The 13,416-nt window shown below is 34.2% G+C and overlaps 1 protein-coding gene across 1 annotated transcript; it reads right to left on the bottom strand.

The window, feature by feature from the left end:
• Positions 1–3,369: 3,369 nt before the first annotated feature.
• On the bottom strand, positions 3,370–4,532 carry LOC115446923 (cell wall protein DAN4). The gene is made up of 2 exons (XM_030173769.2): positions 4,438–4,532; positions 3,370–4,354 (listed from the first exon to the last, which is right to left on the bottom strand). Coding segments are annotated over exons 1-2 (963 nt in total). The 5' UTR covers positions 4,439–4,532; the 3' UTR covers positions 3,370–3,392.
• Positions 4,533–13,416: the final 8,884 nt, after the last annotated feature.

Raw genomic sequence — 13,416 nt, 5'->3', positions numbered from 1 at the left:
TTATTATGCCACAAAATAGATTTCATAAAAAAGCAATAGATTTTTTCAAGTGTAAACTTTGTAATAAGGTTATTAAAAATTCCATGATTTTAGCCTAGTCTGCTAGGAAGTCATTTATCCCACTGCATTCTTTTCTGGGATAAACCGTCCCATTCCGTACAAAACCGTTTAGCAGTTTTTGCGTTTTCTTTTGGCAAATATTACATTAACACAAGATCAGACTAGCGCGCGTCGATTTAGAAGATACCCAAATGTTAATTTAATTTGTGACATCATCAAGTTTATACGTTTGTATAAACTTTCTGTTAAAAATAAAATAACGCCCGATTCATGCATTCATATTGTGACATTCCTTTTGCCATAGTATTTTGATTAGCATTAAATAAACTATTCTGAGTAAAACGAAATATATATTTTTACACAAGATAATAATGAATTGGTTATTATACCCAACATATTTCAGTTTTGTACACATAGCATAAAAATTTTTGTAATTAATATCAAAAGTTGGATCATAACCAAATTATCACGCGTCTCGTATTGTTATTGTTTGTCACGTCAAATATCCAGTCTAAATATGAACTAATCGGAGTAAATGTTCCAATGTGGAAATTCTGGTCCATTTGCGACTCAAAATCCAATCTAGGACCTACAGAAAGGGTCGCCACGACTCCTGAGGGGTGGAGAAGTGGACCTCCTGAGTCTCCAGGGCCCACTGCCGACGCATGTCCGCAACCTCGAACGACGCACAACATCGGATACTTAGCTATATCACCTCCTGGGCAAGAAGCGATCATCGCCGTCAATACTTGCAGCGGTTTCTTCAAATACAGCGTATCGCCCATAATCCCATCGCTCGAATTAGTAAGGCCGTACCCGAACACCTCCACCTTATGACCCTTGAGACTTACTGCAGGCAGGGCGCTCAGTTTCGCGTACTGTTTTATTCTGATTGCTTCTGTGCGTAACAACCCTACGTCGTTCTGGTAGTACGAATACTTATGCAAACCTACTCTAGCTACCCCTAATCTAGTGGCCGGGTGTAACACGCTATCTACGATATCACTGTATGTGTTTTACTGGGTTCATCGCGCACGTTGCCGAACCATATAGGCTTGATATCGTTTAAGTGCGTTAAAGCGATTTTGAAGGCTTTGCTGTGCCTGTAACGTCTTGTTAGAAGCAGCTTGTTGATGTCTCCGAAGCAGTGCTGCTGTCAGCGTCCACTCCGGTGTAAGGACTGCGCTTGTACATATATGATAACGGTACATTATATCCTTACCGACTTTTAGTATTTCCATTCTGACAATGTGTGGATATTCGTTGTCTTCTATATCTCTGCCGCCGAATATGCGCAAATGCTTTTTACTTTCAATATCATCGAAGAGGAAAACTAGTAAAATAAAAATTATGTAGCCGTACATGGCAAGGCGAGCTTATCGAATATTACACAATAATGTCAGTTTCATAAAATATTTCGATATTGTTTATGTATGTGATATTTTTACATAATTTAACAGAATATCGGATATAGGTAATACCTATGAAGTGTAAAAGTAAATTAATATTATAAAGACTTGTATAAAAACGTAATTATATTTAATTGCATATATAAGTATATTTTCACGTGAAAATTATATTATACATAATTTGTAATGTATGTGTACATTGATAGAAGAATTTACATAAGTACCTAATACCACAGTAAACTTTTGAGACATAACAATAAACCTAACCAAAATCAATATTTTGTCCAAATCGAACTAGCCGTTTCTGCGAAATCAATTACATAGAAACTTTAGAAATCATCACCCGATGAATGTTAATTCAACTAGGTACCTACTGACAATCAATTTCAAATCTCCACATGTGCAAGCAAGCCCTGAAGGGACTTGCGATCTACGTTTTATATTACAAAACACTTCCATAATATAAGAAAAATATCTAATAACTCAAAATATAATAAACACTGAGGTTGCTAAAATTTCAATAAAGGCAGTTATGGGAGGCGTTTAAGTGCGTATTATATTTACACACCCTCTCAACCGAAAGATCTTTGAATACTAAAAAATGCAATGTTCAGCATTAAAAGCAATTTGTATGGAGTAGGTAATTACTAAGCGAATATAACAATGAGCACACCCTTCTTTAAATTTTAAATTTACCATTATCTCGAAAAAAAATTTAAGGGTAAACGTGACTAAGTAGTATTGAGATGTAATGCATTTTTTTATAACAATGCGTTGTAATTGTACTAGATAAAGCGTTTGCTTTGAATTTTAAGCAATTGGGTGATTTGTTACTGTTATTATGCATAGAGTATTTTGCGGCACACGCTCATTACCACTTGAAGATATTAGTAGTCAAGGGGACCTATCCGTCCACGAGAGTGAATCCGTCTTTTTGTAATAATGGGCGTTATAGTCAATGAACATACACAGGGTCATTTTGACATCGCGTTACTAAATGAAACCCACATACTTATTTACTTGAAAATAACACTTTGCAATAAGTTACTTGAGCCGGTGGATGTTAAATAAAAAAGTGTGTTTCGAACAAAATAAATATTAACAAAAAGTAATTTTAATTTAGGCGCCCTAAAGCCACTACTACTACTCTAAGATAATTCGTTGCAATGGCGAAATCATACTTCCAGTCAGGAATACACCCATGCACACCGCCATATTCGCATTAAACTAGAAAATGATAAAAATCTGATAATTAAAACCGTAGGGTATTTCGTGAAAATATTAGTTATTAATCAATGATTTTGGCAAATTTCAGCAAAGGTGAAAACGAGTATCTTGTTTCACTTAGTAACACAATGTCATAATGACATATGCCTATCAAAGCTATCCTATGATTAGAAAGCCCGTAATTGCAAAAAAACAGATTCGCCTCGTGGACGAAACAAGGCCCCCTTTCTATACATATTTTTATACAGATCAATGATGGTATGACGCCTGATGGTAAACGATACGACTGCTCACTAACACTAGCAATGCGAATTTATTAATAGGTCATAGGGCCGCGGCCTAGAAGCGTCGTAATTGAAATAGGGAGTGGCCTATACTTAAGGAAACTATAAATCGGCTGTGAATAGTAGGCAGTAGGAAGTAAATAATTATTCTAATCATAATAATTCTAATTGTAAATATCCGAGTTAGAGACAGAATCAAACTACCTACAGGTATCAAATTTTTATTGATTTGATTAAGAGTAATTGCGTGTTTACGTACTAAATATATTTCAATATTATAGGCGCTGTGATGCCTCGTAGTTCCGAAAGAATTTCGGAAGTGTTACAAGAAACATTTTATTTATTTTATTATTATTAATGAATTATAAATTAAGAAACTAACACTCATAAAAATATTAAAATTTTATTAATACTAATAGAACGGATCACCTGAGTCTTCTGATTCCGTCGTTGTGGATGTCGATTGTGGAGTCGTTTTTGTCGAAGATGTAGTTGAAGTTGCAATAGTCTTTGTAGTAGTTAAAGATATCATTGATGTTGATGATTGAAATTTAGTTGCACTCAACTTTGAAAGTGTAGTTGTTAATGTTGTTTGTGGTGAAGATGACAATGTAGTAGTTGTCGTAATTGCCGTTGGTGAACTAGTTGAAGTGATTGTTATTGCACTAGTTTCTAAAGTTATTGCTGTAGACATTATGGGTGTTGGATTGAGAGTTACTTTAGTTATTTTAGGTGCAGTAATTGCCGAAGACGGTATAATAGTTGAAGAGGTGACAGGTGATGTACACAATGTAGTTTCTGTGTTTGTTTCAAATAAAATAGGTTTTGTAGATTCCGTTACAACTACGCTCGTATTATTAAAGTTTGATATTTTTGAATTAGTAACCGTTAGCGCTGCTAGACTTTCAGAACTTATCAACCCAGCATTCAAGTCATTGCTCTTACTTATATAGTCGGCTGAACCCTCTGGAGTTTGTGTTGTATTCTCTTTAATAAGTGTAATTGTTCGAGAAGTAGCAGTGCCTATTTCTTTTGCTTTAGTTGTAGATTGCCCGAGTATTAAAAATAGAGGCTGTTTTTCATGATGTTTAGGTACTTTTGGTGTTATTTTATACTTCGGGATTAATTTGGTACCACTCAATATGTATTTCAATTTTATCTTTTTATCCTTTTGTGTGTAGGCTGCACTTGTTCTCGGCACGCGCATTTCTATTACACGTTTTATGATGCTCAATGGTATCCAATGACTAGGAAGATCAGCTTCAATAGGATTGCTTACATATATTACTTTGTCATCCAGCGGGTTAGGCCATTTTCTGCCTCCAGTAGTCGCATACAAAATTATAATACATAATTTTAATAAAGTTTTGCGCACTGCAATAGAATATAATCATAAAAAGTATATCTCAATATATATCGTAATATAATCTGATAATAACTTAAACATATTTACTTACTTTCAAGTTGTTGACAGAAATATCATTTTTATATTTTATTGCTGTATTTATCATCGATATGAAGTGTACATTTCATCGAGCAGCCAACATTTCAGTTGGAAAAATATACCAAAAATATTTATTGTTCGCAACCAGTAATCAATTCTATATTCGTGTTGGTTCAAGCGTGAAAATCGATTTAAACCTCGGATGACTTTACGACTGCACTCAACAGCGGACGTAGGTATTTCAAGTGATTCCTTTGCCCGGAATTCAAACAAATCGATGGGAACGTTGCATGTTACATTTCTAAACTCTATTTTGAAATAAAATAATGCAATTTGAGCATTATGCTTAGTCTGATAGCTTTTATCGGTAGCGCTGTAATTCAAATGTTATAGGAATAGTATACCGGTATGTTATACTTGTACCCTGCCATAACAAATCTGCTTTATACAATGAAAACCCACGAAGTATGAAGGCTTACTCAGGACTGGTCATTTTCATAATTCAGGGCAGCGAAATAAGTTTAAACATTTCCTTGTCACAGGACCATTTTCATAAACCGGATCTATGATTCAAGATGTAAATATAAATGCCATGACAGGACAGTCTGCCCATCCGTCAAAGTGCGTCACTGTTCCTAGTATTCGCAAATGGCGAGAATACTTATTGCCCAAAGGTATGTCCAAACGTGATGATTAAGCCTAATGAATGTACTTTGAAGTAGACATATGCTAGTAACAGCTTGAATTTCAACTATTTTAACGTGGTTTTACGTAGAATACTTTAATAGTTGAAGAATATCATTGGATACTGCCAAAATTAATAAAATATGGTGGTAGGTACATGAACCTAGTGTGAACCATGTGTAGGCTGCATTGGCGATTTGCAAATTCTCGCAAATTGCAATTTATTGCGCATTGTGGCCCTTAATTACTAGGCCTTATTAAATGTATCATTTACTGTTTGTGGTGAGACGCGCAGTGTCATGAAATTCAAACAATGTAATGCAATCCACTGTTCTGTTTAATAGGTAATGTTATTATTAATGACCAGTAGCTTTTACGATCATGCGATCACATAACTCGTCACATTATTTAGATAAGTAACATAAAAGCCTTTATAAAATCAAAATTGCATTGTTTTATTACGTTTAGGCTTTCTCCCCGAGTCGTTTCATTTCCATAGGCTTACTGTGCGTCCCGCCCATCTCGTACACTAAGCCGCGATAAATTTTGTAAAAAATATACATTCATCATCTGCATGGGTTGATCTTTTGCGTAGATCAGCGAGATTTATGATTCAATGCAAAGGAGTTCATAGTGAAATGCTTTTGTTTTGTGTTTTGTTTTAAAATAAAGACTTATGTCATGCAAGCATAACTCCGTGGAGTGTAACGCTTGCGAATGATTACGAGAAAGTAATTGTTTCCCACAATAATAAAATCTCATTTATTTTTAACTCACAAATAAATATTATAGTTGCGACATTTTGTGAGTTATTTTTAAGCTGAAATTGAAGTTTTATTTAGTTTTACGGGCGGTCAGAGTTGCGAGCAACATCTATTGTGTATATAAAATTATAGCTTAAGGTAAATAATTTTAAATTCAAATAACAATGCGTCATACATTAAATTCAACACATAATGTAGGTTAAAAGCGAACATGAACGCGGGAATACGCTGACATCTTGTTCTTACGCGGCGATACGGCTTCTCGAAGCGAGGATTCATGCGTTTTACATGTGTATGTTTATTACTTGGTATTATCACTAGATATAAACTGAGTATAGTCTGCCATATAAACTAATTACAGCCACGTACACCTACACATATTTTAACAGAGCACAATGTGGTAAAATGTAATATAAATATATAGGAGTCTTTATTCTGAGGCAAAAACGAATCAGATAAATGTAGACTTCACATTTTAAGCAACTTCTAAATTAGTTAACGGTAATCGATATACGATTAACCCTTTACGATAATTAATTATACCTTTAAATGATCATCAGTAGCGAAGGGTGAATTTCAAAAGGTAATCCGAGGCAAAAATATAGCTTAGTTAACATATCGCAGCCAATTTGACAGAAAACAATAACTAAGACAAACGTAAATACACTTAAAAGTGAAGCCGGTAGGAATCGAGTTGTATGGCCGATCTGCCACTGATGATTGTTACAGTGCATACCGCTTATACTAATTACACGCTCTATTCGCTCTGTTCTAATTCGGCAATCAGATATGAGACTAGAATTAGAGGTACGTAGCCCATAGGATGAGTATTTAATTTATTTTACATTTTCATATAATATAACATATAGTTGATATGTACCGATTTATATAGAAGAAAGAAAGGAAAGAGTTTTATTATTAGCACAAACTGCAGTTATAAAAATGTTTTTTACATACAATTAAATTAATATGCATTCATTGCATTATTCATCATTATCAATATATACTAATATTGATGCCTATTCGAACAAATCGCCTCACCAACATGAAACATGACTGTGCTATCAAGCATTCGGACCTTTGTTCCGGATGTATTCGATGGATTGAGATATAAAAAATCTATCATACACAATTCGTAGAAGTTCGAGATTAAATTAACAGAATCCTATTTTATGAGTAATCTCTGATGAATAAAAAAACATATGCGTGTAGTTGGAAAAATTATTAATAAATAGGTGTGATATTTATATTTTACATGAATTCATATCACAGTCCCCTTGGCCTAGTTCCCTTTTTAAATCCAATGCGAAATCTTTTGGAATAAAAATAATTTCATTTGCAATGGATTGCGGAATTTCACGTCAACAGAAATATTTTAAAATTGGAACGATATTTACACGTTAATCATAAAATTTATGTAGGTATTATAATGCTAATTAATTAAGTGCCCAATAATACCTAAATATACAATGATAGCTGATTATATTTAGAATATTTACTTCCGATTTAGCTCTATAAAACAACTTTAAAATATCAACTATTGAATAAAATAGTTTTTATACCAGCCTTGCCCGCGGTTTCGCACACGTGAAAGAGTCTTTGCAGGATACAAAACAACTTTTATAATATCAATGATTGAATAAAATAGTTTTTATACTAGCTCTTGCACGCAGCTTCGCCCACGTGATGGAGTTTTTTCAGGATAAAAGTCCCGTTATATAAAAGGCCCGATATAAAAAGTAGCCTATATTCTATAACTATCTCCATGTCATAATTCATCGAAATCAATTTAATAGTTTTTGATTTTATTGCGTTTAAACAGACAGATGGACGCGGCGAGGACTTAGTTCTAGTATATAGTATAATAATTTGAAAAACCACTTCGTCGCATTATCTTATAATGTTAAAACAGTCAAACACTATAAACCTAAAATAGTATTACAGTAATAAGTTCGTCGCCTTTATTAACGATTCGACAATAACTCGCAGAGTCGGACAAAATGGCTTCATCGCTGTGACGTAAGTTCTTTGACCGAGAAATTTGAAGGGTAGACGACAGTAAATCGCTCTGAACACTCGTTAATTACAGAATGCAAATTGTGAACGTAAATGAAGTCGAGAGGAAATCTTTTATGAGTCATTTTAACTAAAGGGGCAAAGAAATGTAAAAGTTTTTTATCATATTCCGTGATGCTTCGATGGCGTAGTTGTATTACGATACAATTTCAGTGCTGAGGTCTCGTGTTCGGTCACCGGGACGAGCAAAATTATATTTGAGTTTTTCTACTCAGTATCAGCCCGGAGTTTGGAATTCGTGCCTGATATGGAGAGAGGCTCGCCCCTTTCATGGGACGGAATACACGCGCCGGAAAGTGGGTGCACAACTTGCGCTTCTGCGCGTGTATGTGTATGACTCTATTGCTCTTGTTGGTAAGCGAAATGGCGTTCAGCGTATCACAAGAGATTATTATCCCTCGTCACTCGACACAATTATGCCGGCATCTGGATAAAACCAATCCCAATATTATGACGCTAGATGCCATTGCTACGTAAAAAGTATATTACGAGATCTGTTTTTACCTTCTTTTTAGTACGATTTATAAATTTAACATTTTATTAAAATCTGCTCCTTCCATTCTTACTTAGGTCTGAAATCTTAAGAAGATTTTGGCGTGTAGGCTTAAAAGCTTTAAAACATTAGCGGCTCAAACTTTGAAAAGATCGTAAAACCCATTCTTTTTCACATAAATGTTAAATAAGGTTGTAATCCATGAATTTCTGGGTGTAACAGTCAGTAGTCACTCATTTATTATTCGTTTTAAATATATCGCATTAATTTGAACCATATTTGTAAAATCAATAAGCTCAACATTAGATAGCAAAAATATGATTGCCGACATTTTTCTATCCATTCTTTACTAAACATAAATCGTACACATTTTTTTAATAGAAAAGTTACAAAGCCATAAATACAAACAATATGTGAGAATTAATCAAAAGCCGCGCATTTAATTAAAACCTTTTACGTAGAAGGACATATTTCATACGAACAATAGCCAGTGTTATATGAAAACTTGTTTTTTCAGTACCTGTTTCCCTTTGCAATGGAGCTATTGTGGGAGGACTGTAGACCTGTTTAACGTCATGTACAATAGACAATACAATGCGTTTACGTAAGTACATACGTACTCAAAGTATGGAATATTATTACAGATACTTAGCTTTTATTGTAGACGGATAATATGTTGTATAATTTATTAGTATTTTTTTATGCGAACGGTTCCGGAATATGAAACTGATTGTTTTTTAATTGGATGCTTAAGGGTCATTTTAGTTATTATAGACAGTTGTTATATAATTTATCAGTCTGTTTTAACTTCGATAGTTTGGAAGATTAAACCGATTATGTTCTGAGTTAGATGCCTAAGATAGTCTTCAAGAAAGGATCAGTTATCAGCAGGCAGGACTGGTTCGGACTTAACAAAGATTTTTCGCGTGAATATCTAATTGAAGTGAAAATGTAAACACGCAATATTCGTTATCAATATAAACAAAGAATATTCATACATTTTGACACCAAAAGTCAAACCTAACTTATCTTATTGAAAATCGAACCCAGTCCACTAATCTAAATATAGACCGAATATTCTTAAACGAAATCTTCTAATCCACAAACACCAACCCATGCAGGAACCTTTCATCCTAATTGCAGCACGAGACGACTCAATCTGCAACACGAGAGCTTGCGTGATCTCAGTGAAATTCTCAAGTCAACCTGAAGGGATGGACTGTGAGGAGCTGATTTGGTCACGCGAGAGGGTTCATGTGGTTGGTACATTTTAATCTCTCGCAAAATCTAGCTTTTCCGTTTTAGAGGATTTTAGACATGGTTTCCTTTGTGACTAAAATTTATGTTTACATAATACATACCGGAATATAATATTCCGGTATATATTATGTCGCAACAAAATTAAAATGAATAATAATATAACTATAGATGATACACTTTACATTAAATTTGTAGTTTGATATGAATGTGAATTTGTCAGCGGTATATATCTAAGTAGTAGTTTATTGTGCTGAAATCCTTATTCCATAGCGGAAAATTGGTTTCAAACTTTATGAAGAATGAGTTCCACCATTCCCTTTTCCATAAAATACAGAACATCGTAACTGCTGTACCCGCTAAAGTGACAAAAAATACTTTAATCGACGTTATCAAAGACCCATTCAGACAGAACAAATTAACAAACCGAGACTGTCATTTCAATGTACTATATCACTGCACAGCAAAAGTACGCAACACATAAAAACAGCGCCGTGGACAAAAACTTCGCGCAATTTTCAAATGCGCGTTCCTTTTATTTTGTGCATTCGCGTTTCGGCATTATTCGTTCGAATTTTAAAATACTTACTGGCAGTCAATTGAGTGTGCAAGTCGCATACAAATTTGCTTATTTGGCCAGCTTCACAATTAAAATGGCCGCCAAGATGGGAGCCCAGCGTGCATCGTTACCGTTAGACGGCTTTTAAGTACTGGGGAAATTGAAACCGTTTATGGGTGGAAAAATTCAAACGAGATTCGTGTTCCGTATTCTGTTCGCGCATGACTGCTTCGTGAAATTAAATGTTTTCTACGCTATGTATTTGTGATTCTATTCTTTTTTTTATATATAGATAGATAGATGTGTGTGGATATACGTGAACACTTTGACTTGTCAGGTGGCCAGGTGTGTAAAGGATATTTTTAAGTAAATACTACTTTCTATGTATGTTGCCTAATAGCAATAAAAACCACTATTATGTTCTGGTGACAAGTTATTTCGAATTTCTGAGCGACGTTGCTTCTATTAAAGAGGAAAAGTATCCATCATCACAGGACGAGCAACTTGATTGCCTCGGCATTGAGTTTATCAACTAAACTAAAATACAATAATGTTATTGAAAAGTTGTTCATGTTTATTAGGAAGGAAACCTCTCAATATGGTTATAAATGCTGTTGAAGAATCATTGTTTTTTCCACCTCAATGCACGATTTTCTCTTTCCAGACGGCTACGAGTGGTCTACCGTCAAACAAGAAGAGTTCATTAATATTTTCACAATTTTATTTGTAGATAGATTTTATGTTTTTGTCCTACAGATACATGTTAAAGAGAACACAAAACAGTAGCTTTAAGTAACAATTTATGTAATTTTCCATCCGGAAAATATATGAGAACTATCAACCAAGTATGTTTTAATTACAACGATACGGCTTATCCCATAATTTACGTACGTCTATAACAATTTTTAAAAATGGAATTTCAAATAACATTGGACTATAAACATAAATAACCAAAAATCTATAGTTGGTATTTCATGTCAAAACAGTGACAAAATAATCTCGACAGTTTAAAATAAAACCTAGAAAGTCAAAAGGTTTTTTGCGCTCCATTACATGGCGCCGGATTACAGCCGGATCCGCGGAAAATCTCTATATCGTTAATTGAAAACTGAGTGCCGTACAACAGGCAAGAAAAAACTGTACGAGCTTAATTACGCACAACAGTATGGTATTTGTTTAACTGTTTATAGCATATGACGTTTAATATGCTGGCTCAGACGTTAAAAGAACTTGATATTATTAAAATTAATAATGTGAGTTTTTTATATTTATAATTTGTAAATTAATAATGCAGTTTGAGCCACAGTTTCACAATAAAAAATTAAATATAAATCATTCAGAATTCTTCGTCAATTAATGTTTAAATAATCAGTATAAATCGTTCACAATTCTTAATCAATTCTTGTCTAAATAACATATTAAACAGAGTCATCAACCCGTCCTTTTTACCATAAAAAATAAGCAAGAGTTCCAAGAAATAACCAAAATTGAGCACTCAATCTAAGCCCGTAACGTACGGTCGCGTGCGAATTCGCGATATATCCCGTGACCGGCTCTGCACCTGCAAGGGTATGGAAACTGCACATTAATCGCAGTATATTACAGCCATACATCATTAACGCCCTGTAGGAAATAAATAAAGACATGAGACGATAAATTAGGGGCGATTTTGGTGAAATTTAGCAAAGATGGGTAAAATTTATGGGAGTTTGTTCTCACGAAATAAGTATTTATTCAATTCAATTTATTGCACTCCACAATTGTTAAAATATAGGTTTTACAAATTAAGGAAAGTACATAAACGTGGACCCTGCAGGGCACGGTAACATAGAAGAGAGGTAGAAACTTTTCCTTCATAGAAACTAATATACTATATGCATAGAAATCTAACATATAAAGCTGGGCCCTTATTCTCTATCTCACACGTTATATTGACAGTGCGTAACAAGCACGCAACACAACGCGTCATGATTAGGACTATAGAGATTTGGCTTACAGAATACCATTCCACGCACATTTCTCGAAGATAACATGACACGGCCGCGTTACGCGCTTACACTAGCATACAGAATAAGGGCCCTGAAGAGTTTGTTTGAACGCGCTTATCTCATTACCTAATCAACCAATTTGATTTTTTTAACTAATAGGAAGCTATGTTACGCCTCAGTTTTAGGCTACTTTCTATCCCGGGAAAATATAAAGCGGGAATTTGATCCTAGAAAAACATTTTCACGCAAAGCCACGAGTAAAAGATAGTATGGAATAATTGTCGCTACCCTCGACATGAAATAGAAAGAAAGAAAGAATAATTTATTGTCGCGGTACGCGTGATGTGTACATATATACATAACAACGAAAAAAACACTAAATATTTATAACAGTTTCTATGTCCCAACCGCGACAACCAAGTGGCCTTCTCAGCATAAACTATGATATGACAAGCAAACACAGCACTGGTTTTCATTAGCCACCTAATATACTTAACGTATGGACGTCAAATCAGCCACAAACTATAATATTATTTAATACGTGATGCGCGAAAAATGAAGAGACTTTTACAACGTGTACTCTCTGGTGACGAAATAATTGTAATATATAAAAACAATTAAATATAACTAATTACCTTCACAAATAACAATGGACAGAGCTATTTTATATATCAGACATAAAAAAACAGTGTGAAAAATTCCAAACACAATACATTTCAAACACGTATTACAAAATTCCGGTAATCGATATCAAAATCGATAACGTATGCAGACATCGAACTATTTAATTGGCTTTATATTATTATTCTTGTGCATAATTGAATAAATAATATCGCACGTAATTCTCACGTTGTGAACACGTTGACGTCAGGTATGGGTCACGTGACTAAAGAGTTTTCCAGTCTGATGGGTGACTCATAGTCGTGGCGCGCAAGTCACAAGCCGTGTGCGTCTGAGATGTGATTGAAGTTCCATTGGCTGTTGTCCATGAATTACTATATTAGTGTGATCGATTGAAATACACTCTCATATTAAGTTGCCGATACAAAGTTCAACTTACTTTAGTCCTCTGTATTTTTTTTTTGTGAGTGGCTATTCGTGTTTGGTAAAACAAAACAGCGTATTTTAAAATATAACATATTTTTGGTGATAAGTGGTAATAATATAATTC

The sequence above is a fragment of the Manduca sexta genome, unplaced genomic scaffold (genome assembly GCF_014839805.1).
Source record: "Manduca sexta isolate Smith_Timp_Sample1 unplaced genomic scaffold, JHU_Msex_v1.0 HiC_scaffold_790, whole genome shotgun sequence".
Lineage (NCBI taxonomy): Eukaryota > Metazoa > Arthropoda > Insecta > Lepidoptera > Sphingidae > Manduca > Manduca sexta.
Note: the sequence above shows the minus strand (reverse complement) of the source record. Positions and strands in the feature narration are given on the sequence as shown.